Source organism: Hordeum vulgare, chromosome 7H (genome assembly GCF_904849725.1).
Source record: "Hordeum vulgare subsp. vulgare chromosome 7H, MorexV3_pseudomolecules_assembly, whole genome shotgun sequence".
NCBI lineage: Eukaryota > Viridiplantae > Streptophyta > Magnoliopsida > Poales > Poaceae > Hordeum > Hordeum vulgare.
The window spans coordinates 628310515-628337707 of record NC_058524.1 but is presented as its reverse complement, the minus strand read 5'-3'; the positions used below and the strand labels follow the sequence as shown (position 1 = coordinate 628337707).

The 27193-nt window shown below is 45.2% G+C and overlaps 1 protein-coding gene across 1 annotated transcript; it reads right to left on the bottom strand.

The window, feature by feature from the left end:
* Positions 1-1899: 1899 nt before the first annotated feature.
* On the bottom strand, positions 1900-6553 carry LOC123408493 (ATP-dependent zinc metalloprotease FTSH 1, chloroplastic). The gene is made up of 5 exons (XM_045101591.1): positions 5223-6553; positions 3355-3601; positions 3088-3271; positions 2815-2986; positions 1900-2300 (listed from the first exon to the last, which is right to left on the bottom strand). The coding sequence occupies exons 1-5, from the start codon at positions 6462-6464 to the stop codon at positions 2079-2081; spliced, it is 2067 nt and encodes a 688-aa protein (XP_044957526.1). The 5' UTR covers positions 6465-6553; the 3' UTR covers positions 1900-2078.
* Positions 6554-27193: the final 20640 nt, after the last annotated feature.

Genomic DNA, 27193 nt, shown 5'->3' with positions numbered 1-27193 from the left:
ACTGGAAAGAAAGAGGGTGAGTTGCAAAAGTCCATGTTAGAGCTTGGGTTCCATGGTGCTCTTTTTCTGAAAAAAGATTAATCAAAATCACATTTTTGAAGTTTCAACATAGTGTAAAAAATAAATAATATACATGTTTTGTATGGAGATATACTACATGTCTCTAAAGTTTTATGATGATATACATGGTTTTAAAAGCGATGGACAGTAAACGATGTTATCTCGCAGGAGAAAAAAAACATTACACGCTCTTCACTATGAAAAATCCAAGAATTCATCTTTTTTCAGTCACATTTCATCGTGGAACTTTATATACTTCTTGCAAAAAAAAGCTTCACATACTTGTAGAATACAACAACATGAATATATATATATATATATATATATATATATATATATATATATATATATATATATATGTTTCCAGGAAAAAATGAAACTTTAAACTATGGTTTCCGAATTTTTCAAAAAGAAGATCCAAAATGCCACACTCGACGACTTGTGCAATGCCAGAGAATAACTACAGCAAATCAAAAAATCAAAACTAGAGGTTTTTCTTTAGGGAACGAGAAGAAACTGCAGACGCACACCATCACAAGAGATGCCTGACCAATTCTTTCGGTGGCTTCCAAAATTCTGTTGGGAAGGAGACAACTTATTTAGAAGCCCCAACGCAAAATCACACTTCTAGCGAGACAAAGTGTATGCTTGCCTGAAGCGATGCAGTAATGGCGCAGCCTAGAGACGTTGTTCGCTTGATCGTTTTTCCTTCGTTCACTAGATTAAGTTTGTTTTCCATTTTATTTTATTTTTTATACTTTTTATATTTTTTTCAAAAAAATCCTATATAAACATATATTACAAAAAGTAAAAATACTTAAGTTGAAAAAAGGTGTGTGCAGTGTTAAGGAAATGTTGATGCAACTATAAAGAAATGTTGATTGCATCTAAAAACATGTTTGTGAAGTGTGAAAAAATTGTTTGTGCAGCGTTAAAAAAATGTTGATAGCATCTGGAAAAAATGTTTGTGTTGTGTTAAAAAACGTTAGTGGAGGACACGCAACAGCTTCCTCTCGCCCCCCCCCCCCCCCCCATCTCCAAAGAAATGTGTACGATTCCTAGAAATTTTCATGTATATATATATATATATATATATATATATATATATATATATATATATATATATATACAAGTTCATAATGTATAAGAAAAATGTTAAATGTGTGCAGGGGAAAAAACATGTGTTCAGCAAATAAGCTGATAAAAACGACAAAAGACACAGGAAAATGAAGAAAACCAAAAAATTGAAGACTGATAAAAAAAACCAATGCAAAAGAACAAAACAAAGAAAGTAAACAAATAAATGAAGAAATAGAGACAAAACAAAAAACACTGAAAACTAAGAAAGAACCAAACCATTATAACAAAGAAAAAACTGAAAAAACTACAAATTAACGAAGAAATTTGGTGAAAACAAAGAAACCCCGAAAAAAGAACAGTGAAGAAAGAAAAGAAAACAGAAAGAGAAAAAATGAACACAAAAAAACAGAACGTATGAAGATCGAGCGAGTGATCAGAAGAGCTAAACTAATTTTATACCATAAGCCACTAAAAAAACTTGGCCTAATTAGGAGGGGCACTCTTTTCCGATATGAATTCAATTGTATGAGTCTGGTGACACAAGTTTTAAATTGATGGTCAAACACGAACCTGAAAATGCATGGACGCTACATAAACTGGAATGATGGGAGTAGCCTGCATTGCAATGCACTGTGATATTTGAATCCAAAATAAGCAAACTGAAATTCAAATGCATACTTAAGACTTAGCAAACAGGACATGCAAACAAGGAAGCAAAAACAATTATTTTTTTCTGAATTTAATCAGAACATGCAAACAGGCGAAAACTAGCAACAATTTGTATTAATCGACGCACTCAGTGTCAGTACATTTTTACAAGGAACTATACAAACATGTTTGCGGCAAAAACAACATTTTTACTAGATCAATGTGGTTCCTACAAGCTGGACCCTCGTCGATGAAGAGGCTCATGAACATACAGGGCATGACGGGGCGACTTATGCGACAAACAGCTCCGCCTGCCCGTCGATGAAGAGGCTCATGAACTCCTCCCCGTCCACGGTCTCCTTCTCGATCAGGAGGTTGGCGAGCCTGTGGAGGATGTCGATGTGGGTGTTGATGATCTGCGTCGCCCGCGAGTAGGCCGTCTCCACGAGTTCCCTGACCTCGGCATCTACGATGTCCGCCGTGGCCATCGAGTAGTCCTTCTGGCTCGACATCTGCGACCAAAATACAATGCAGAAATGTCCGGTTAGTACCCACGATAGTTGCTCGTTGTTAGTGACAGAGATTTCTGAGAAGTAAAGCTAATCAGACATTCAGAGGTCTACTCACAGCTACACCAAATGAGATACTAGCGTAATTGGACTATTTTCAAGTATGAATAGACCTTCGATTAACCCAAACATGGATGATGACTAGATTGGAAGTATATATAGGAGTGACGTGTTGCAGGAATGCAGTAAGCTGGAAGCAAGAGTGTAGTGTAATAGTCATCTGAGGTAAACTGACACTTAGATAATGATCACCAATTGATAATGACCTTCGACAGAGGCTGGTAGAGACTTCATCAATCAGGATACTAAGCAAAAAAGGACAAGAAATGCTGGGAAGATCCAATTTGTAGTTGAAGTTTGCACGTCTAGTTCCTTGGTTAATTTTGACAAATTATGCTTTTAGAATAACATTATTTTGTTTCTCTTGCAACAATCTACTCCCGTCTTACTGGCATACCTGCTGGCCCAAGAAAGGGTTTCCACCAGATGACCCAATCGCAACTTGCCCGATCTTCTTGCTGAACCCAAATCTTTCAACCATTTGTCTGGCGACACGTGAGACCTGCATGAAGTCGCTGGATGCCCCAGTTGTCACGTTGTCTTGGCCAAAGATCACCTCCTCGGCAACCCTGCAAAAGTGGTTATCCGTGTTAGCACACAAGACATCTCTGTGAAAAATTGCAGTAACTAGTGGATGCATAAATAAATACAATTTCCACAAAAAACGCACCTGCCACCAAGTGCCACAGCCATTTGGTTCTCTAGGTAGCTCCTGCTGTACAGTCCAGACTCGAGCCTCTCTTCGCTTGGAGCAAAGAACGTGAGACCACCAGCCTGACCTCGAGGAATGATGGAAATCTTGGCAACAGGGTCATATTCAGGCATCAGGGCACCGACGAGGGCATGTCCAGCCTCTGCAAATCCAAAAGTTTACATACAAATATTAGGAATCTGTTCACTCCAGGATCATTTCAACAACTGATGGTGACAAAATTACCATGGTAAGCCACAAGCTTCCTCTTCTGTTCTGAAACAACTGCATTCTTCTTCTCAGGCCCAGCAATGATCCTCTCCAGAGCATCAGAGATCTCGTCCTTGCTTATCTCCTTCAGATCACGACGAGCGGCAAGGATGGCAGCCTCATTCATCAAGTTCTGAAGATCAGCACCGGTGAAACCAGGTGTCCTTCTGGCAACCTTATCAAAGTCCACATCCTTCGCCAATGCCTTTCCTCTGGAGTGAACCTATTAGATGAAAAATGATTTGTAAGCTGCAGCGCAGAACCAATATGATCAATAAAACTCATCAAGCAGGGGAAGCGAAAGAAAACTCAGCACACCTTGTGCCTAGAAGGTTAGCAGAACTTAATACATTAAAATTCCTACTGTTATGAACCAGCCAGGGTTGATAAATGATTAAATATGAAGTCGTAGACACAGACACACGGTAGAAAGGTGAGCTGTGTTACAGAAGTAATATATTAAAAAATGTGATAGATACAAAACAATTTAAAGGAGGCTTAGGTGGTCTTGACCACATATGGCAATAAGTGAAAGTTTTCTCCACCTTGATGTTATTATACTGTACAGCAATATTAACATCTTGAAGTGTATTTTTTACATGCTCTTAAACTTCCAAAATTATGCACGTTGTGTTGTTAACATGCTACCTATCATACCCATTCTGAACTGGATTGTTGGCAATTGATTTTGGCTGATAATACTAAAGATTTTTTGCCACTAGTGTAGTGCCAAAAACGCTCTTATATTACGGGACGGAGGGAGTAATAACTTTCATGGAAATGGTAAATACACAACCGAAAGCACAGATAATACTAGTGTCAATTTTGTGATTTACAGAACTATGAAGAAACAACTTGAAGAAAAAAGAAAATATATCTTATAGAATATTATTTAGCTAGGAAGATCAAGTTAGGTTGCATTCATATTCCGCCTGGAACAGATTATGAAGAAATTTTGCATATCAATTCATAGTCTTTAAATGATGACCCACTGAGTTCATTTTCGGATCATATTCAGTAAAGTCTCTGAGATCAAAACTTGTTTAGCTCAAGTTAAACTAAGAAAGTAAGAAACAAGTGCATAACTAAAGCCTAGAAATGCTGACCAAACTAGTTATGTAAAGATCTATAGTTTTGGACAAATTATGTAAGTAGCAAGAAACTGAAAATGATCTCTAGGGTAAACTAAGAAAGGGATTAGCAACTGCAAATCGAAAAAGCACAAAAAAGGGACAAACTTAGTTGTCTAAGCAAAATAATCAGTGGTCATTAGGAATGTAAGGTCAAAGATATTTAGTTGTTTTTGCATCAATGCAAGAAAGTGCCTTATCAAGAGGCCGGATTTGCAGTCAGTGCAGTTGTATCACCTAGTAGATGCGATGATTGAATGAAATTCCCACTATAATTATTTTTCAGAAAAGGGCTGATAGACTAGTAAACTACAAAGCTCCAACTGTACTAAGGATATAGTGGCAAATGATTTAGCAGGCTACCCTTCGGCTGGCTTTATCAAAGCAAGTTGCACTACACTTGTGATTATCTACACCACTTCACCATACAGATTGAGTTATATACCCAAGCATTTCTGAAAATTTTACTATTTGGGATGAAACATGTCAGGTAAATTGTCCAAGGTTTATACTTGAAACAAAGTTCATCATGTTGCAAGAATGTAAGTATTCCTTGCGCAGTCAGCAACTAGCTGCAGCAATTAAGTCTTCAGAGAATAGCAGCAACTAAGTTTGTGGGTTGGGTTTTCAGAATTCAGAACAATATGAACTAAGCAAAGCAAAGCAATCATAATTCTTCACAAGTAAGTATGATAAGCACCAGGGATTGCTCACCTCAAGGATCCTGACACGGCCGGCTACATCCGGACGGTCGACGGTGACCTGCCGATCGAACCGCCCTGGCCGGAGAAGCGCGGAGTCAAGCACATCCGGCCTGTTGGTCGCGGCGAGCACGATGACACCGCTGTTTCCGGAGAAGCCGTCCATCTCCGTGAGCAGCTGGTTAATGGTCTGCTCCCTCTCATCGTTCCCCCCACCCATTCCCGCACCACGCTGCCTCCCGACGGCGTCAATCTCGTCGATGAAGACGATGCAGGGCGCCTTGGCCTTGGCCTTCTCGAAGAGGTCCCTCACCCTGGAGGCACCCACGCCGACGAAGAGCTCGACGAACTCAGACGCGGCGCAGGAGAAGAAGGGCACCCCGGCCTCCCCGGCGACGGCACGGGCGAGGAGCGTCTTCCCGGTCCCGGGCGGGCCGACGAGCAGGCATCCCTTGGGGATCTTGGCCCCGAGCGCGGTGTACTTGTCGGGGTTCTTGAGGAAATCGACGACCTCCTGCAGCTCGAGCTTGGCCTGGTCGGCGCCGGCGACGTCCTGGAAGGTGACCCCGGTCTCGGGCACCTCCTGGAACTTGCTCTTGGAGCGGCCGAAGTCCATGGGGCCGCCCATCCCGCCGGGGCCGCCGCCGGGGCCGCCCTGGGCGCGGCGGAAGAGGAAGAAGAGCCCCGCGAAGGCGATGAAGGGGAAGAGCAGGTTGCCGACGAAGGCGAGGAAGCCGCCGGGCCCCGCGGCGTCGCCCTCGGCGACGGAGATGTCGACGCCGTTGGTGGCGAGGATGTCGATGAGGTCGGGGTCGTTGGGCACGACGACGGAGGCGCGGCGGCCGTCGACGGCCGTGAGCTGCAGCATGCCGCCGTCCTTGGAGAAGCGCACGCGCTCGACCTTGCCCTTCTTGACGGCCGCGAGGAACTCGCTGTAGCGCCACTGGCCGCCGTCGGGGATATCTGCGGCGGCGGAGCCGGGCTTGGGCGCGGTGAGCAGGGTGTCGGCGAAGGGGTTCGCGGCGGGCGTCGGCGCCTCGGCCTGCATCTGCAGCTGCGGGGCGGCCTCCTGGGGCGGCAGCGGCGAGGGGGCATCGACGGCGAGGGCGGGAAAGGCCGGCGAGGCGGCGAGCGCGAGGAGCAGGGCGGGCACGGGCTTTGAGGAGACCGGGAGGCGCGGCGGGCGGATGGAGGAGGGCTTGGGGAGGGAGGCGGTGATGAGGAGGTGGGAGGAGGAGAGGGAAGGGGGCGCCATGGCTGCTGGTTGCGTGCTCGGTGATTCACCCACCGGTGGAGGAGGAGGAGGAGATATAAGGGAAAGATTGGTTTTTTGTGGACGTGGAGGCGACGGCGGCCATAGATGGCTTTGGGGTTGTCATATCTCCACCAATTCTCTCAACCTCTTCACTCCACACTCTGACTGAGAGCCTCCTAATTTATCGTTTTGATCACCATTTGCCATGGCTGGAAACAAATTATTATATGAAAAGAAAAAACTGATCATGTTTTGGTTTCAACAAATTTATTATGCTTTGTGCAATTAAGCATGACAAGATCAGGTCCGTTTTAATTTCATTCAAGGAACCATCACAGTCTAAATAGTCAGTGAAGTGTGTGTAGGTGCAAAGGGACATCTGCCTACTTTGTGAGGGTGAAAATTAAGATGGTCTTTTTTTTTAGTTTGTTTGTTTGAACTAGAAAGAGAGAAAGAAATGGGGGGTTTGGTTGTTTGTGTGAGGTGTGAGGATTGGGGCCGTGGAAGAAGAACTGAACAAGAGAGTTCCACCGAGGGAAGGGACTACATTCACCTGCCCACCTCTACATCTTCTTTTCTTTCTCCTCTCTCTCCCCTAAACTCTTTTGTTTTTCTTTTTACTTTTTTTTGTCAGGAGCTTTTAGCAGCTTGCTACTGTTACCTTTGTTTGCGAAAAGCGGCCAAATGAAAAACGTGTTAGAATTAATGGGTTTGGCCATCTACAAAATTCTGAAATCTCAAATTGAGCACATGAATAAAATGACAAGTGGTGGTGTGGTGGTGCTAAAGTTTAGTCCCATACCGTTAGTGGAGGAAGTGTTGGACCTCTTTATATAGTGAGTTCTCCCCACTACTCTAAGTGTGTGCTGAGAAGAGAAAAGAGAGAACCACACGCGCTTGCTCGCCTTGCCTGGCAGGGCGCGTATGTGCGACATGCGCGTGAATGGTCCGCCAAATTCCGGTCTGATGCCTTGCGGGGGCGCGGCTACCTTTTGCCGTTTTATTTTTATGTCTTGGCACACAAGTTAATTTCTTGTCTGGTAAGTATATGACTTGGAAACCAAGTCGGTTTGAGACGTGGTCGCGACACGGAACCGACCTTGGTCCTCCTATATATACAACTTATCGGGGTCGGTCAAAGACACACCGAAAACCATCTAGGGTTTTGACTCGCCTCACAACTTGCGCCGCCATCGTAGTCTACCTCATCCCGAGCGCCGGCGTCCAACGGCGAACGGGAGAGCAGGTTTTCGGAACCAGTCGCCTTTGCGATCCTGTACGGGAGAAGGCGAATTAGATTTTTGGGAAGCGCTTTGCGGGACTGCTCGCTGCCTCCACGATGGGTCGTCTACCAAGCAAGTCGGGCGGTGTTGCGTACCGCCGCCTAAAGCGTCGTCTACTTCGTCCCGTCATCGTCAACAACGTGTCTGCACCGAACACATATGCTTCCTCTACAAACGTTCGGTACGTGCGTCGTGTTTCCATTAGCCTGATGAACATGTTAGATGCGTACATGTTTTGCTATACGGTCTTGCTGCTATTCATGTTGTATGCTGCATCTAGTATGTTAGAGTTTCACATGTTAATGGCTGGTATCGTCATGCTTTATATTCTCGAATTAATCATGGAAATTGTGCCTAATTATTCAACAATCCAAAAACCTAATTGTAGGCAATTTCCTGAGTTAACTATGGCTGGATTTTCTAATGCACTGAAGCCGGATAAGTTTACCGGTGTACACTTTAAGAGGTGGGAAGTCAGATCCACGCTCTGGCTTACTGCTCTGAAAGTTTTCCATGTTAGTGCTGGCATGCCAGAGGGAGCTTCTGATGAAGATCAGAGGAAGTTCCAGGAAGCCAACACTATGTTTGTGGGATGCATTTTGAGTGTTCTTGCTGATCGTCTGTGTGATGTGTACATGCACATACAAGATGGAAAGACACTGTGGGATGCACTGAAGGCCAAATTCGGTGCTACAGATGCAGGCAGTGAATTGTACATCATGGAGAATTTTCACGACTACAAGATGGTGAATAACCGTTCTGTGGTTGAACAAGCTCATGAGATACAGTGTATTGTGAAGGAACTGGAACTCCTTAAGTGTGATCTACCTGATAAATTTGTGGCTGGGTGCATTATTGCAAAGTTGCCTTCTTCATGGAGGAACTTCGCCACTTCTCTGAAACATAAGAGACGGGAGATATCAGTTGAAAAACTGATTGCATCTCTTGATATTGAAGAGAAAGCTCGGGCTAAAGACACTACTGAGAAAGGAGGTGAGGTTCAACCTACTGCCAACATGGTACAAAGGTTCCCATAGAACAAGAACAAAGGAAAGAACAAGCATGTTTTCAACAAGCCTATAAAGACTATTACCTTCAAGAAGAAGAAGCTCAACAAGGCTGAGCTAGAGTGCTATGCCTGCGGGAAGCTCCGACACTTTTCCAAGGAATACCCAGATCGCGCAGACCGCAGAGGGAAAACCAGCTCCAAGACAGTCAACATGGTGACCGCTAGCAATACTGATGGGTATGGTAATTTACCTATTGTGCTTTCAGTATTTCAATCATCTTCATGGTGGATTGATTCAGGAGCTAACGTTCATGTGTGTGCTGACGTCTCTTTGTTTACTTCTTATCAGGTCGCAAGGGATTCTTCCATCCTAATGGGGAATGGGTCGCATGCTTCTGTTCGTGGCATTGGCACGGTGGATTTGAAGTTTACTTCGGGAAAGATCGTGCAACTAAGGAACGTGCAGCATGTCCCTACTATGAACAAGAATCTAGTTAGCGGCTCCCTTCTATGTCGAGATGGGTTTAAGGTAGTTTTAGAGTCAAATAAAGTAGTCGTGTCGAGATTTTGACAATTTATAGGTAAAGGCTATGAGTGCGGAGGCTTGTTCCGCTTTTCCCTTTCAGATTTCTGCAATAAGTCAGTAAACCAAATTTGTGCTAGTATTAATGATTACACAAGTGTTTGGCATTCTCGTTTGTGTCATATTGATTTTGGTTTAATGTCTCGACTATCCAGTATGAGTTTAATTCCTAATTTCACACTTGCGAAAGGTTCTAAGTGCCATAGTTGTGTGCAATCGAAGCAACCTCAAAAGCCTCACACGACTGCCGAAGAGAGAAACTTGGCACCTCTAGAACTCATACATTCTGATCTATGTGAGATGAATGGTGTGTTGAAAAAAGGTGGAAAGAAATATTTCATGACTTTGATTGATGATGCGACTAGATTTTGCTATGTTTGTTTGTTGCAAACTAAAGATGAAGCTCTCGATTACTTTAAGATCTATAAAGCAGAAGTTGAAAATCAACTAGAGAGAAAGATCAAGCGTCTTAGGTCGGATCGTGCTGGAGAATATTTTTCCAAAGTTTTTGATGAATTTTGTGAGGAACATGGTATTATTCATGAGAGGACGCCTCCCTATTTGCCCCAATCAAACGGGATTGCCGAGAGGAAAAACCGCACGTTGACTGACTTGGTGAACGCCATGATAGACACTGCTGGTTTATCTAAGGCATGGTGGGGGAGGCTTTGTTGACTGTATGTCATGTCCTGAATAGAGTTCCTAATAAAAATAAAGAGAAAACCCCTTATGAAGAGTGGGTTGGGAGAAAACCATCACTTTCTTATTTGCACACTTGGGGATGTTTGGCAAAGGTCAATATTCCTATCCCCAAGAAACGCAAACTTGGACCAAAGACAGTGGATTCTATTTTTCTGGGTTATGCTCAGTGGAGCATTGCTTATAGATTTTTAGTAGTTAAATCTAAGGTTCGTGATATGCATGTAGATACTGTAATGGAATCTCGTGATGCAACATTTTTTGAGAATATGTTTCCTATGAAAGATATTTATAGCATTGCTAGATTTTCTTCTGAGTTAAATTCTAAATCTAGTACACTTGATGATTATATTGAACAAACACCCGAGGAAGTCCATGAGAAGGGTAACGATGAAGCTCCTGTAAGGAGCAAGAGACAAAGGGTTGCAAAATCCTTTGGTGATGACTTCATTGTATACCTTGTGGACGATACTCCCAAGTCTATTGAAGAGGCATATGCGTCTCCAGATGTAGATGATTGGAAAGAAGGTGTTCATAATGAGATGGACTCAATTCTTTCTAATGGAACTTGGGAGTTAACTGAACGACCTTATGGTTGTAAACCTGTGGGTTGTAAATGGGTGTTCAAAAAGAAGTTAAGGCCTGATGGTACCATTGATAAGTACAAGGCGTGACTTGTGGCCAAGAGCTACACTCAGAAAGAAGGCGAAGATTACTTTGACACCTATTCACCTGTTGCTAGAATAACCACCATTCGGGTGCTACTTTCCCTGGCTGCCTCTTATGGTCTGATCATTCATCAAATGGATGTAAAGACAACTTTCCTAAATGGAGAGTTGGAAGAGGAAATTTATATGGATCAGTGATACGTCTCCAACGTATCTATAATTTTTGATTGTTTCATGCTATTATCTTCTCAAACTTTGGATGTTTTGTATGCCTTTTATATCTTTTTTGGGACTAACTTATTAACTCAGTGCCAAGTGCCAGTTCCTGTTTTCCCATGTTTTTGACCTTTTTCAGAGGAAGATTTGAAACGGAGTCCAAACAGAATAAAATCCCCAAAAAGATTTTTTCTGAAACAGAAGAAGATTGGGAGACTTGAGAACCAAGGCAGGGGGTCCCCAGGGACCCCACAAGCCCCCTAGCCTCGGCCAGGGGGGAGGTCGGGACTCCCTGGATTGTGGGCCCCCTGGACCTCCTCTGCCCTAGGTTTTGCACCTATATATTTCCTAAAATCCCAGAAAAAATCAGGAGATCATCGAAAGTACTTTTCCGCCACCGCAAGCTTCTGTCTTCGCAAGATCCCATCTGGGGCACGTTCTGGTGCCCTGCCGGAGGGGGGATTCGGATACGGAGGGCTTCTTCATCAACACCATGACCTCTCCGATGATGCGTGAGTAGTTCACCATAGACCTACGGGTCCATAGCTAGTATCTAAATGGCTTCTTCTCTCTCTTGGATCTTCAATACAAAGTTCTCCATGATCTTCATGGAGATCTATCCGATGTAATCTTCTTTTGCGGTGTGTTTGTCGAGATCCGATGAATTGTGGATTTATGATCAGATTATCTATGAATCTTATTTGAGTTTCTTCTGATCTCTCCTATGCATGATTTCATATCCTTGTAATTCTCTTCGAGTTGTGGGTTTTGTTTGGCCAACTAGATCTATGATTCTTGCAATGGGAGAAGTGCTTGGTTTTGGGTTCATACCGTGCGGTGACCTCACCCAGTGACAGAAGGGGTAGTGAGGCACGCATCGTATCGTTGCCATCAAGGGTAAAAAGATGGAGTTTTCATCATTGGTTTTAGATTATCCCTCTACATCATGTCATCTTGCTTAAGGCGTTACTCTGTTCGTCATGAACTCAATACACTATATGCATGCTGGATAGCGGTCGATGTGTGGAGTATTAGTAGTAGATGCAGAAAGTATCGTTCTACTTGTCTCGGATGTGATGCCTATATGTATGATCATTGCCTTAGATATCGTCATGACTTTGCGTGGTTCTATCAATTGCTCGACAGTAATTTGTTTACCCACCGTGATATTTGCTATTCTGAGAGAAGCCTCTAGTGAACACTATGGCCCCCGGGTCTACTCCACACCATATTTTCAGCCTTACACTTTTTCTTCGTTTCACTTTCCGCCTTCAGATCTCACTTTGCAATCAATCTTGAAGGGATTGACAACCCCTTTATAGCGTTGGGTGCAAGCTCTTTGTGTTTGTGCAGGTACTGTGGACTTGACGAGATTCTCCTACTCGATTGATACCTTGGTTCTCAACTGAGGGAAATACTTACTGCTCCCGTGCTGCATCACCCTTTCCTCTTCAAGGGAAAAACCAACGCAAGCAAGTCTCCGTCAACGTGTCAATTTCTAGCGCTGTTGTTTGAGAAGTAGCAATCAGCCTGATGGGTTTGTGGTAAAAGGAGAAGAGAAAAAGGTGTGCGAGTTGCTAAAATCTTTGTATGGTCTGAAACATTCACCTAAGCAATGGCATGAGAAGTTTGAAAGAACTTTGACTCGTGCGGGATTTGTCATTAATGAGGCTGAGCTTGCAAGTTCTGGCGTGGCCTCAACTATTTGACACTGAGGCACCAAATAGAAGTCCCCTTCTAAACTAATTTTATACCATAAGCCACTAAAAAAACTTGGCCCCCTAGCCCCGGCCAGGGGGGAGGTCGGGCCTCCTTGGATTGTGGGCCCCCTGGACCTCCTCTGCCCTAGGTTTTGCACCTATATATTTCCTAAAATCCCAGAAAAAATCAAGAGATCATCGAAAGTACTTTTCCGCCACCTCAAGCTTCTGTCTCCGCAAGATCCCATCTGGGGCACGTTCTGGTGCCTTGCCGGAGGGGGGACTCGGATACGGAGGGCTTCTTCATCAACACCATGACCTCTCCGATGATGCGTGAGTAGTTCACCATAGACCTACGGGTCCATAGCTAGTATCTAAATGGCTTCTTCTCTCTCTTGGATCTTCAATACAAAGTTCTCCATGATCTTCATGGAGATCTATCCGATGTAATCTTCTTTTGCGGTGTGTTTGTCGAGATCCGATGAATTGTGGATTTATGATCAGATTATCTATGAATCTTATTTGAGTTTCTTCTGATCTCTCTTATGCATGATTTCATATCCTTGTAATTCTCTTCGAGTTGTGGGTTTTGTTTGGCCAACTTGATCTATGATTCTTGCAATGGGAGAAGTGCTTGGTTTTGGGTTCATACCGTGCGGTGACCTCACCCAGTGACAGAAGGGGTAGCGAGGCACGCATCGTATTGTTGCCATCAAGGTTAAAAAGATGGGGTTTTCATCATTGGTTTTAGATTATCCCTCTACATCATGTCATCTTGCTTAAGGCGTTACTCTGTTCGTCATGAACTCAATACACTATATGCATGCTGGATAGCGGTCGATGTGTGGAGTATTAGTAGTAGATGCAGAAAGTATCGTTCTACTTGTCTCGGATGTGATGCCTATATGTATGATCATTGCCTTAGATATCGTCATGACTTTGCGTGGTTCTATCAATTGCTCGACAGTAATTTGTTTACCCACCATGATATTTGCTATTTTGAGAGAAGCCTCTAGTGAACACTATGGCCCCCGGGTCTACTCCACACCATATTTTCAGCCTTACACTTTTTCTTCGTTTCACTTTCCGCCTTCAGATCTCACTTTGCAATCAATCTTGAAGGGATTGACAACCCCTTTATAGCGTTGGGTGCAAGCTCTTTGTGTTTGTGCAGGTACTGTGGACTTGACGAGATTCTCCTACTAGATTGATACCTTGGTTCTCAACTGAGGGAAATACTTACTGCTCCTGTGCTGCATCACCCTTTCCTCTTCAAGGGAAAAACCAACGCAAGCAAGTCTCCGTCAACGTGTCAATTTCTAGCGCTGTTGTTTGAGAAGTAGCAATCATCCTGATGGGTTTGTGGTAAAAGGAGAAGATAAAAAGGTGTGCGAGTTGCTAAAATCTTTGTATGGTCTGAAACATTCACCTAAGCAATGGCATGAGAAGTTTGAAAGAACTTTGACTCGTGCGGGATTTGTCATTAATGAGGCTGAGCTTGCAAGTTCTGGCGTGGCCTCAACTATTTGACACTGAGGCACCAAATAGAAGTCCCCTTCTAAACTAATTTTATACCATAAGCCACTAAAAAAACTTGGCCCCCTAGCCCCGGCCAGGGGGGAGGTCGGGCCTCCCTGGATTGTGGGCCCCCTGGACCTCCTCTGCCCTAGGTTTTGCACCTATATATTTCCTAAAATCCCAGAAAAAATCAGGAGATCATCGAAAGTACTTTTCCGCCACCGCAAGCTTCTGTCTTCGCAAGATCCCATCTGGGCACGTTTTGGTGCCCTACCGGAGGGGGGATTCGGATACGGAGGGCTTCTTCATCAACACCATGACCTCTCCGATGATGCGTGAGTAGTTCACCATAGACCTACGGGTCCATAGCTAGTATCTAAATGGCTTCTTCTCTCTCTTGGATCTTCAATACAAAGTTCTCCATGATCTTCATGGAGATCTACCCGATGTAATCTTCTTTTGCGGTGTGTTTGTCGAGATCCGATGAATTGTGGATTTATGATCAGATTATCTATGAATCTTATTTGAGTTTCTTCTGATCTCTCCTATGCATGATTTCATATCCTTGTAATTCTCTTCGAGTTGTGGGTTTTGTTTGGCCAACTAGATCTATGATTCTTGCAATGGGAGAAGTGCTTGGTTTTGGGTTCATACCGTGCGGTGACCTCACCCAGTGACAGAAGGGGTAGCGAGGCACGCATCGTATCGTTGCCATCAAGGGTAAAAAGATGGAGTTTTCATCATTGGTTTTAGATTATCCCTCTACATCATGTCATCTTGCTTAAGGCGTTACTCTGTTCGTCATGAACTCAATACACTATATGCATGCTGGATAGCGGTCGATGTGTGGAGTATTAGTAGTAGATGCAGAAAGTATCGTTCTACTTGTCTCGGATGTGATGCCTATATGTATGATCATTGCCTTAGATATCGTCATGACTTTGCGTGGTTCTATCAATTGCTCGATAGTAATTTGTTTACCCACCATGATATTTGCTATTCTGAGAGAAGCCTCTAGTGAACACTATGGCCCCCGGGTCTACTCCACACCATATTTTCAGCCTTACACTTTTTCTTCGTTTCACTTTCCGCCTTCAGATCTCACTTTGCAATCAATCTTGAAGGGATTGACAACCCCTTTATAGCGTTGGGTGCAAGCTCTTTGTGTTTGTGCAGGTACTGTAGACTTGACGAGATTCTCCTACTCGATTGATACCTTGGTTCTCAACTGAGGGAAATACTTACTGCTCCCGTGCTGCATCACCCTTTCCTCTTCAAGGGAAAAACCAACGCAAGCAAGTCTCCGTCAACGTGTCAATTTCTAGCGCTGTTGTTTGAGAAGTAGCAATCAGCCTGATGGGTTTGTGGTAAAAGGAGAAGATAAAAAGGTGTGCGAGTTGCTAAAATCTTTGTATGGTCTGAAACATTCACCTAAGCAATGGCATGAGAAGTTTGAAAGAACTTTGACTCGTGCGGGATTTGTCATTAATGAGGCTGAGCTTGCAAGTTCTGGCGTGGCCTCAACTATTTGACACTGAGGCACCAAATAGAAGTCCCCTTCTAAACTAATTTTATACCATAAGCCACTAAAAAAACTTGGCCCCCTAGCCCCGGCCAGGGGGGAGGTCGGGCCTCCCTGGATTGTGGGCCCCCTGGACCTCCTCTGCCCTAGGTTTTGCACCTATATATTTCCTAAAATCCCAGAAAAAATCAGGAGATCATCGAAAGTACTTTTCCGCCACCTCAAGCTTCTGTCTCCGCAAGATCCCATCTGGGGCACGTTCTGATGCCCTGCCGGAGGGGGGATTCGGATACGGAGGGCTTCTTCATCAACACCATGACCTCTCCGATGATGCGTGAGTAGTTCACCATAGACCTACGGGTCCATAGCTAGTATCTAAACGGCTTCTTCTCTCTCTTGGATCTTCAATACAAAGTTCTCCATGATCTTCATGGAGATCTATCCGATGTAATCTTCTTTTGCGGTGTGTTTGTCGAGATCCGATGAATTGTGGATTTATGATCAGATTATCTATGAATCTTATTTGAGTTTCTTCTGATCTCTCTTATGCATGATTTCATATCCTTGTAATTCTCTTCGAGTTGTGGGTTTTGTTTGGCCAACTAGATCTATGATTCTTGCAATGGGAGAAGTGCTTGGTTTTGGGTTCATACCGTGCGGTGACCTCACCCAGTGACAGAAGGGGTAGCGAGGCATGCATCGTATTGTTGCCATCAAGGGTAAAAAGATGGGGTTTTCATCATTGGTTTTAGATTATCCCTCTACATCATGTCATCTTGCTTAAGGCGTTACTCTGTTCGTCATGAACTCAATACACTATATGCATGCTGGATAGCGGTCGATGTGTGGAGTATTAGTAGTAGATGCAGAAAGTATCGTTCTACTTGTCTCGGATGTGATGCCTATATGTATGATCATTGCCTTAGATATCGTCATGACTTTGCGTGGTTCTATCAATTGCTCGACAGTAATTTGTTTACCCACCGTGATATTTGCTATTTTGAGAGAAGCCTCTAGTGAACACTATGGCCCCCGGGTCTACTCCACACCATATTTTCAGCCTTACACTTTTTCTTCGTTTCACTTTCCGCCTTCAGATCTCACTTTGCAATCAATCTTGAAGGGATTGACAACCCCTTTATAGCGTTGGGTGCAAGCTCTTTGTGTTTGTGCAGGTACTGTGGACTTGACGAGATTCTCCTACTGGATTGATACCTTGGTTCTCAACTGAGGGAAATACTTACTGCTCCTGTGCTGCATCACCCTTTCCTCTTCAAGGGAAAAACCAACGCAAGCAAGTCTCCGTCAACGTGTCAATTTCTAGCGCTGTTGTTTGAGAAGTAGCAATCAGCCTGATGGGTTTGTGGTAAAAGGAGAAGATAAAAAGGTGTGCGAGTTGCTAAAATCTTTGTATGGTCTGAAACATTCACCTAAGCAATGGCATGAGAAGTTTGAAAGAACTTTGACTCGTGCGGGATTTGTCATTAATGAGGCTGATAGGTGTGTCTACTATCGCCATGGTGGAGGCAATAGTGTCATATTATGTATGTGGATGACATATTGATCTTTGGTACAAACATTGTTGTGATCAATGAGGTCAAGACTTTCCTATCAAAGAGTTTTTACATGAAAGATGTGGGAGAAGCCGATGTGATCCTAAACATCAAACTTATTAAGGATGAGAGTGGGATTACTCTAACGCAATCTCACTATGTTGAGAAGGTCTAGAGCCGTTTCGGCTTTATGGATAGCAAGCCTTCTCCAACACCTTATGATCCCAGCATGACACTTAGAAAGAACAAGAAAGAAACGAGAGAGCAATTAAGATACTCTCAAATTGTCGGTTCACTCATGTACCTAGCTAGCGCTACAAGACCAGACATCTCTTTTGCTGTGAGCAAACTGAGTAGGTTCATGTCCAACCCGGGTAATGATCATTGGCATGCACTAGAAAGGGTCTTACACTATCTGAGAGGTACTATGAGTTATGGAATTCACTATTCAGGGCACCCCGCTGTGCTAGAAGGATATAGTGATTCAAATTGGATCTCTGATGTTGATGTACTCTATGTTACAAGTGGGTATGTATTTACTCATGGAGGTGGTGCAGTGTCATGGAGGTCTTGCAAGCAAACCATATTGACAAGGTCAACTATGGAAGCAGAACTAACTGTGTTAGACACAGCTACTGTAGAGGCAGAATGGCTGCTTGAACTCTTGATGGACTTGCATGTGGTTGAAAAACCTGTACCGGCTATTCTTATGAATTGTGACAACCAAACGGTTATCGCTAAAGTGAATAATTCTAAGGATAACGCGAAGTCATCAAGACACGTGAAGAGACGTTTAAAATCTGTCAGTAAGTTGAGAAACTCCGGAGTAATAACTGTTACGTATATTCAAATAGACAAAAACCTGGCAAATCCTTTTACAAAGGGACTATCACGCAATGTGATAGATAGTGCATCTAGGGAGATGGGTATGAGACCCATATACGTTACACCATAGTAGTAACCCAACCTTTGTGATCGAAGATCCCGTGAATTAGGACCTGGGAAGAACAAACTATTGGTTAACAGAGGAGAGTAATAAGTGACTGTCTCTAAGTGAAGATGCAAAACTCTCAGAGATGTAAGGCTTAAGTATTGTTAGGCAGGTTGGCAACATGCCTTAATGTGATTCTATTGGCTATTATAGCAAAGATGTTGTCCTACAGAACAATCTTGAAAGAACACACATATATGAGCTCCGATTGTAAAACGTCGCAATCTAGGAGATTTGGGTAATCTCTAGTAAGCTCACGAAGAGACCAGGGAGTACGACGTATATGCTCCAAACCGTGGGGGTAGCCTACTGGTAGCCAGGTACTGGTTAAGACTTTGAGTGAAACCTGTTCACACAAAACTAGCAATTCAAGGCATAGTCCATTGTCAAGTTGTGGATGGATGTAGCTTAAAGTTCTAGACAGAAGTTCAACTTAACAGTCTCTCCTGAAACACTAGTATATTAACAAGTGGAGAGACAAGGCAAATCTCTAAATGGGTATTTGAGATCTGGTGGGGGATTGTTAGAACTAAATGGGCTTGGCCCATCTACAAAATTCTGAAATCTTAAATTGAGCCCATGAATAAAATGGCAAGTGGTGGTGTGGTGGTGCTAAAGTTTAGTCTCATACCGCTAGTGGAGGAAGTGTTGGACCTCTTTATATAGTGAGATATCCCCACTACTCTAAGTGTGTGTTGAGAAGAGAAAGGAGAGAACCACACGCGCGCGCTCGCTCGCCTCGCCTGGCCGGGCGGCGCAGCGCGGCACGGCTCGTACGTGCGACATGCGCGTGAATGGTCCGCCAATTTCCGGTCCAATGCCTTGCGGGGGCACGCCTACCTTTTGTCGTTTTATTTTTATGTCTTGGCGGACAAGTTAATTTCTTTTTCGGTAAGTATACGACTTGGAAACCAAGTCGATTTGAGACGTGGTCGCGTCACGGAACCGACGTTGGTCCTCCTATATATACAGCTTATCGGGGTCGGCCAAAGACACACCAAAAACCATCTAGGGTTTTGCCTCGTCTCACAACTTGCGCCGCCATTGTAGTCTACCTCATCCCGAGCGTCGGCGTCCAACAGCGAACGGGAGAGGAGGTCTCCGGAACCAGTCGCCTTTGCTATCCTGTACGGGAGAAGGCGAATTAGGTTTTTGGGAAGCGCTTTGCGCGACTGCTCGCTGCTTCCACAACGGGTCGTCTACCAAGCAAGTCGGGCGATGCTGCGTACCGCCGCGTCAAGCGTCGTCTACTTCGTCCCGTCATCGCCAACGTCATCGTCAACAACGTGTCTGCACCGAACACATCTACTTCCTCTACAAACGTTCGGTACGTGCGTCGTGTTTCCGTTAGCCTGATGAACATGTTAGATGCGTACATGTTTTGCTATACGGTCTTGCTGCTATTCATGTTGTGTGTTGCATCTAGTATGTTAGAGGTTTCACATGTTAATTGTTGGAATATGTGGGCCTAGGAGGCGCCTTGGCACGGTTAGGTGCTAGACATCAATGAAATGCCACGTCTAGCTAGGGCATAAGCAAAACTCTAGAAACAACAAGAAGGGAATTTTTCACTCAAGTTATAAATCATGTCATATTGCGCAGGCAGACCATATTTCAATGACAGTATTGACAATGATAGTATTAACAGTTTACTCATTTAGAGCAACTTCAATGGGGCGACACATTTCGTCCGCCGTCGTCCGTTTGGGTCGACGCGGATAAAAATGATGGTTCAATGCGTCGACCCATTGCCAAAACGCGTCCGCTTCTCGTCTGCGCCGACCCATTTCCGGCCCAAATTTGGGACTGAAATGCGTCGGCGCGGGCACGCACACCATCTCGGTGTCCGCCCCCAACCACTACGGTCAACATTATTTATGACGGCCGCCATCCTCGGGTCCACGCGTCAGCGATCATGGGCGGCCTTTTTTAATCCGAGCATGCGGTGGGTTCCGCCATCTGCTTTCAGAACCCCGCCCGTCCACATCCATCCACCTCCTCGGCGACCAAAACCCTAGCACCATGGCCGGCGGCTTCCCAAACAAGGGCAAGGCCCCGCTCTACCCCCGCGCCATCTCCCCGCCGCCGTCTTCCCACCGACCTAGCCAGCGTGTGAGCGTCCCGGTGCACCAAGCGCGGTGGCACTGGGAGCATCGTGTGCCGCTCCCTTACCCTGATGTCATGCTGCCGCACGGCTGGCATCCTGGATTCGGAGAGGATTCCGGTGTCGGTCGTGCCGCGGTTGGCGCGGGTGCATGCGAAGGAAGTGAGCCACTGATACGTCTTCGTCGTATCTACTTTTCCAAACTCTTTTGTCCTTGTTTTGGACTCTAACTTGCATGATTTGAATGGAACTAACCCAGACTAACGTTGTTTTCAGCAGAATTGTCATGGTGTTGTTTTTGTGCAGAAATGAAAGTTCTCGGAACGTCCTGGAAATTTACGGAGAATTTTTCTGGAAAATATGAAAAATACCTGCGCAAAGATCCACCAGAGGGGGTGGGCAGTGGGCCACAAGCCCTGTTGCCGCGGCCACCCCCTGGCCGCGGCAACCAAGCTTGTGGGGCCCACGTGGCTCTGCCGCCCCCAATCTCAGGTCTATAAATTCACTTTCGCCCAGAAAAAAATCAGAAGAGAAGATTTCGTCGCGTTTGCGATACGGAGGCGCCGCCACATCCTGTTCTTCATCTGGAGGACAGATCTGGAGTCCGTTTTGGGCTCCAGAGAGGGGAAATCGTCGCCATCGTCATCATCAACCTTCTTCCCTCTCCAGTTCCATGAAGCTCTTCATCGTTCGTGAGTAATCTATTCGTAGGCTCGCTAGGCGGTGATGAGTAGGATGAGATCTATCATGTAATCGAGTTAGTTTTGACGGGGATTGATCCCTAGTATCCACTATGTTCTGAGATTGATGTTGCCACTACTTTGCCATGCTTAATGCTTGTCACTAGGGCCCGAGTGCCATGATTTCAGATCTGAAATTATTATGTTGTCACCAATATATGTGTGTTTTAGATCCGATCTTGCAAGTTGTAGTTACCTACTATGGTTTATGACCCGGCAACCCCGGAGTGACAATAACCGGAACCACTCCCGGTGATGATCATAGTTTGAGGAGCTGATGCGTTCACCAAGTGCTAATGCGTTGTTCCGGTTCTTTATTAAAAGGAGAACCTTAATATCCCGTAGTATCCTTTTGGACCCCGCTGCCACGGGAGGGATGGACAATAGATGTCATGCAAGTTCTTTTCCCTAAGCACGTATGACTACACACGGAATGCATGCCTACATCAAATTGACGAACGGGAGCTAGCCACATATCTCTCCGTGCTATAACTGTTGCATGATGAATATCATCCAAACGAATCACCGACCCATTGCCTACGAGTTTGTCCCACTGCTGTTGTTACATGTTTTGCTCTGCTGCTGTTACTTGCTTTGCTCTGCTGTTGTTACTACTGTTGCTACTTGTTGCTGTTGTTACTCGCTACTGTTGCTACTTGCTACTGCTGTCACTACTATTGTTCCTTGCCACTGCTGTTACTTGTTTCTGGCACCGTTGCTATCATACTACTTTGCTGCTTATACTTTGCTTGCAGATACTAATCTTTCAGGTGTCGTTTAATCTGACATATTCAGCTGCTAATACTCGAGAGTATCCTCTCACCTCCTGATCGGTGAATCAACAAATTTGGGTCGAATACTCTAACCTCGAAAACTGTCGCGAACCCACGCGCTGGTGGGCCATTGCAAGACAATTGCTAACTGTTGAGCAATTGGGAGCAGTTCTGGCTCTGTTGTCGCGAAGGCATCAAGTCAGGGACTCGTCAACAACATTCTTCTAGTGTCATTGTCGGGGACTTCTAAGCAGCCACCATCGGCGTCTGCTGATGACGGAGCAGCGGAGAGACCCTACGTACGCGGCCGACTCCCATAACTGGGAGGTGTTGTTCGCGGTGGAGCACGAGGAGCAGCGCCGTCGTGGCGTGCGCGAAGTGCAGCCAGGAGGCCCTCCGCCGCCCCCGCCTGTCGTCAGCGACGAGGACCAGGAGGCTGAGGCCGCCTACCAGGCGGCGCTCACAGTTGTTCTCTGCGACAGCGAGGAGGAAGTGTGGCGCAGGGCCGACGAGGAGGCGGCATACCAGCAGCAGCTCGCGGAGGCCATCACGCTGTCGGCCGTAGGCGACTTCGTCATGCCACCTCCGCTGAAGCCCGAGCTCACAGAGCTACGGGAGGTCTACGAGTGGACCGACATCGTCCACGAGTTCGTCACTGCGCCGCTCATCTGGCTGGGTGTGACACCGCAGCAGGAGCAAGCCTACCTCGAGCATTGGAGGGCGCAGCACCTGCGGGTGGAGCGCGTTGAAGGCCTTCGGCTGATGGAGCTGGACAAGGAGGCAAAGGAGGAACGACAGGAGGCGGGGAGGAGGAGCGTGCCCTTGCTGCTGTGCTGTCACCGCCACCAGCACAACCCGCGCCGGCGGGACAAACGACGGAGGCGCAGGCAGCTGCGCTCTGGAACACGGCGTTCCCCTGGGCCGGCTCTACGCCTACATTGGTCGACCTCACCGGTCCCGACGATGACGACGCCTAGGGCTGCCCTCGTAGTTATAGGTTTTTTTTATGTTTTAGCTAGTGTAATGCGGACGCGTGGACTCTGATAACCCACAAGTATAGGGGATTGCAACAGTTTTCGAGGGTAGAGTATTCAACCCAAATTTATTTATTTAACTCAAGGGGAAGCCAAAGAATATTCTCAAGTATTAGCAGTTGAGTTGTCAATTCAACCACACCTGAAAGATTTAGTATATGCAGCAAAGTATCAGTAGCAAGGTAGTGTGATAGCAGCAGTAGCAATAGTAACCAGTAGCAGCAAAGTGACAACAGTAGCAACAAAGTAACAGCAGTAGCAACAGAGTAACAGTAGCAGCGGTGACAATAGTAGCGGCAAAGTAACGTAGCAAGGACCAGTAGGAAAAAACTCGTAGGCATTGGATCGGTGATGGATGATTATGTCGGATGCTATTCATCATGCAATAGTTATAACACGGAGAGATACGTAACTAGCTCCAGTTCGTCAATGTAATGTAGGCATGTATTCTGTATGTAGTCATACGTGCTTAGGGAAAAGAACTTGCATGACATCTGTTGTCCATCCCTCCCGTTGCAGCGGGGTCCTAATGGAAACTACGGGATATTAAGGTTCTCCTTTTAATAAAGAACCGGACCAACGCATTAACACTTGGTGAATACATGAACTCCTCATATTATGGTCATCTCCGGGAGTGGTTCCGTCTATTGTCACTCCGGGGTTGCCGGATCATAACACATAGTAGGTGACTACAACTTGCTAGATAGGATCAAGAACACACATATATTGGCGACAACATAATAGGTTCAGATCTGAAATCATGGCACTCGGGCCCTAGTGACAAGCATTAAGCATGGCAAAGTAGTAGCAACATCAATCTCAGAACATAGTGGATACTAGGGATCAATCCCTGTCAAAACTAACTCGATTACATGATACATCTCATCCAACCCATCACCGTCCAGCAAGCCTACGATGAGATTACTCACGAACGGTGAAGAGCATCATGAAATTGGCGATGAAGGAACGTTGGTGATGACGATGGCGACGATCTCCCCTCTCCGGAGCCCAGAACGGACTCCAGATCTGACCTCCAGATGAAGAACAGGAGGTGGCGGCACCTCCGTATCGTAAAACGCGATGAACACTTCTCCCTGATTTTTTTCCGGGCGAAACGGACTAAATAGAGCTGGATTTGGAGGCGGTGGAGTTTTGTGGGCCCCACAAGCCTGCCAGGCACGGCCAGGGGGGGCCCGCACCTGGTGGGCTTGTGGGCTCCACGCTCCACTTCCTCCGCTGATTCTTGCGCCAGTATTTTTCATATAGTCCACAAAAATTCTCCGTAAATTTTCAGGTCATTCCGAGAACTTTTATTTCTGCGCAAAAAAACACCATGACAATTCTGCTGAAAGCAGCGCTAGTCCGGGTTAGTGTCATTCAAATCATGCAAATTAGAGTCCAAAACAAGGGCAAAAGAGTTTGGAAAAGTAGATACGATGGAGACGTATCAACTCCCCCAAGCTTAAAACCTTGCTTGTCCTCAAGAAATTCAGTTGACAAACTAAAAGAGACAAAAGAAAAACTTTTACGAACTCTGTTTGATCTTGTTGTTGCAACTATGTCTAACTCATGTCAAGAATTTCGGCAAGATCACAAGCTAACCACATAAGAAAATGACATCTAGGTCTCACGGTAAACTCATATCAATGGCATAATCAACTAGCGAGCAAATAATAATAAGTCTCAAACGTCAACACTTCAATCAAAACAATCATGAAGCAGTACGAACAGATGGTTTCTCGCTAGCTCTTTCTGAGATCGCAAAACATAAATGCAGAGCACCTTCAAAGACCAAGGGCTGACTAAACATTGTAATTCATGGCAAAGAAGATCCAGTCACAGTCATACTCAATTACAGTTAAAAGCAAAGCATAAAAATGACAGAGGTGCTCTCTAATTGGTGCTTTTATAAGACACTAGTGGGGACAGGGCCTATAGCCCCGGCCCGTAAGGGGCTTTAGTCCTGGTTCACCAACCGGGACTAAAGGGGTGGGACTAAAGGCCTAACCTTTAGTCCCGGCCCTGTTCCAAGCCAGGACCAAAGGTGCTCCACGTGGGCACCTCGGAGCGCCCTCAGGGGCAGGCCCTTTAGTCCCGGGTCTTAACACGAACCGGGACTAAAGAGTTTCAGATTTTGTTTATTTTTGGGTTTTAGGGTTTTAGGGTTTAGGTGTTTGGGAGATTAACGTGATGCCTCGTTTGGTGTTCGGAAATTAGTTTTGATATAATTCTAAATAGAAATAATTATGCATATATATATAAGATTAACTTATCTTACAAGCGAGCATATATATACAATTATATGGAGATCTGAATTATCGGGACTAGAGCCCGTCTATTCGATTACATGGACCAACATCAGTAATGGCCCCTAGCTACACTAAATCGTCCTTTGTCATCTATAGCTTCCGTCCTCAGAAAGGTCGCAAGCTCCTCTGCAACAGCAACCGCGCGTTGCTCTGGTAGGGACTTCTCCCTCATGGCCGTGTACTATATAAGAAGAGGAGATGAATATGAATATCAATCATGATAACAAAGAATGACGGGTAAAAATAGAGGTGTGAATGTTCATTTCTTACGTCGTATTTGTGATCCTTGTGCTCGGAGCTAAACGTGCGAATGGTCTCGCAAACATAGTATCCGCATAGATGCGTCCCCCGTGGCTGCTGGTCGCACTTTACGAGAATAGAATATATATAATCAAAATAATAATCTAGCATCATAAATGTATTGAAAATAGAAGTATATCATACTACTACTTACCTGAGCCGCTCTAAAGGTCAGCTTCTCAGGCTCGATACCGGGAGTCACGCACTTGAACCGCTTCCAAACCCTGCCCGACAAGGAAAATGATTTGCTAAGTTTTTCATTAATTGATATATCAGAAAATCATCGAAAGAGACCGATAGAGCGCAAGAATGATTGAAATTACCCTTGGAGCATGTCCTGCAGGCTTTGGAACTCTTCCAAGGGTCTCGATAATGGGTCGAAGGTATCAACTCTTCCCTTATCAATTTGAATGTCCAACAGAATCCAATGGAAGCTGCACATGTATATATATATGTGTGTGTGTGTGTGTGTGTGTGTCTGTGTGTGTGTGTGGGTAACTTATCAATTACACTTATAAGTGAATGGACACAACAGAGTAAAGACCCTCACCTGAAGTTGTATGGAAACAGTATGTGGTCACAGAAATTTTTATCTGTTAGAAACCTTAGAAGGTTTTCCTCCGTCTCCTTGGGTTTATCAGTTAGCGTCGCTATATGTATTTTATCTGGGTCAATAAACCCAATATTTAGGATGTTCCTATTTTTACAATCCAGAATCTTCATTCTGCATAATAGAGTACAAGTTATGTGTAGACAATGAATTGAAATAACTAAACAAGTTATATGTAGACAACAATTGAAAAACTTACAGACAATAGCAACTCATAAGAGATTTGTCGAGGGCGTCGGCATTGTACATCTGGAAGAGTTCATCAAAGTCGATATGGATTTCTTCGGGGCGGCCGTAGTACTCCCGTGGGACACTCACCAGGATCATCGTTCTCCCATTCTTTGATTCACTTAAGTACCATGTATGCAAGTAATGCATATTTGTTGGGAGATCAGCTTTGCCGACCAAAGGCGCTCCCATGACAAACTGTGGCTTAGGGGCTACCACAGCCTTGGGTAACCTGTTGTCTTGGGAAGCCAGAACGTCTTCAACCGGGATACCCCATTCATCCGCCCACTTCTTTGCTAATTCCAAATCTTGCCCCTGCACCAGAGGGGGGACATTCTCGGGTAACACCCTGAGGGGTGGGATCGACTGTTTGGCCTGTTGTCCAAGCTGAGGAATGTCTGATCTTTTTTTGCTTGTAGTTGAACTTGATTTGCTCCCACTTGCACTTGCACGTGATCTGCTCTTTTTCACTTCCTTCTGCAATGTGCGTGTATAGTCATCAGGCTTATGGTGTAAGTCATACTGTGATGGAAGGTTCGTGAAGTATTTTGCAAATGCTATTTGCTTCTCTGTGTATTCCGGGCGGGGCTCGGGTTCCTTCTTTTTCATCTGTGCATCATGATGTTCCTTTGCTATTCTGGCGTTTTCCTCGGCGGTACGATCATAAGGTCTGATAGGAAGATTAGCATGAGGTACCTTTGGGAGGGGCGACAATTTGCGCTTTGGGGGGCTCCGTCGCTTAGAAATCATCGGAGGAGCGTTCTTGCTGGCACGCTTCCGCTTAGTATCCGGAGCGGGCAGCGGCGGAGACGGACGACCCAAGTCCGGCGGTGGTGATCGAGATGGACTCGTGTTGTGCTGGCCGACGTCATGTGGAGGGCTTGGAGGT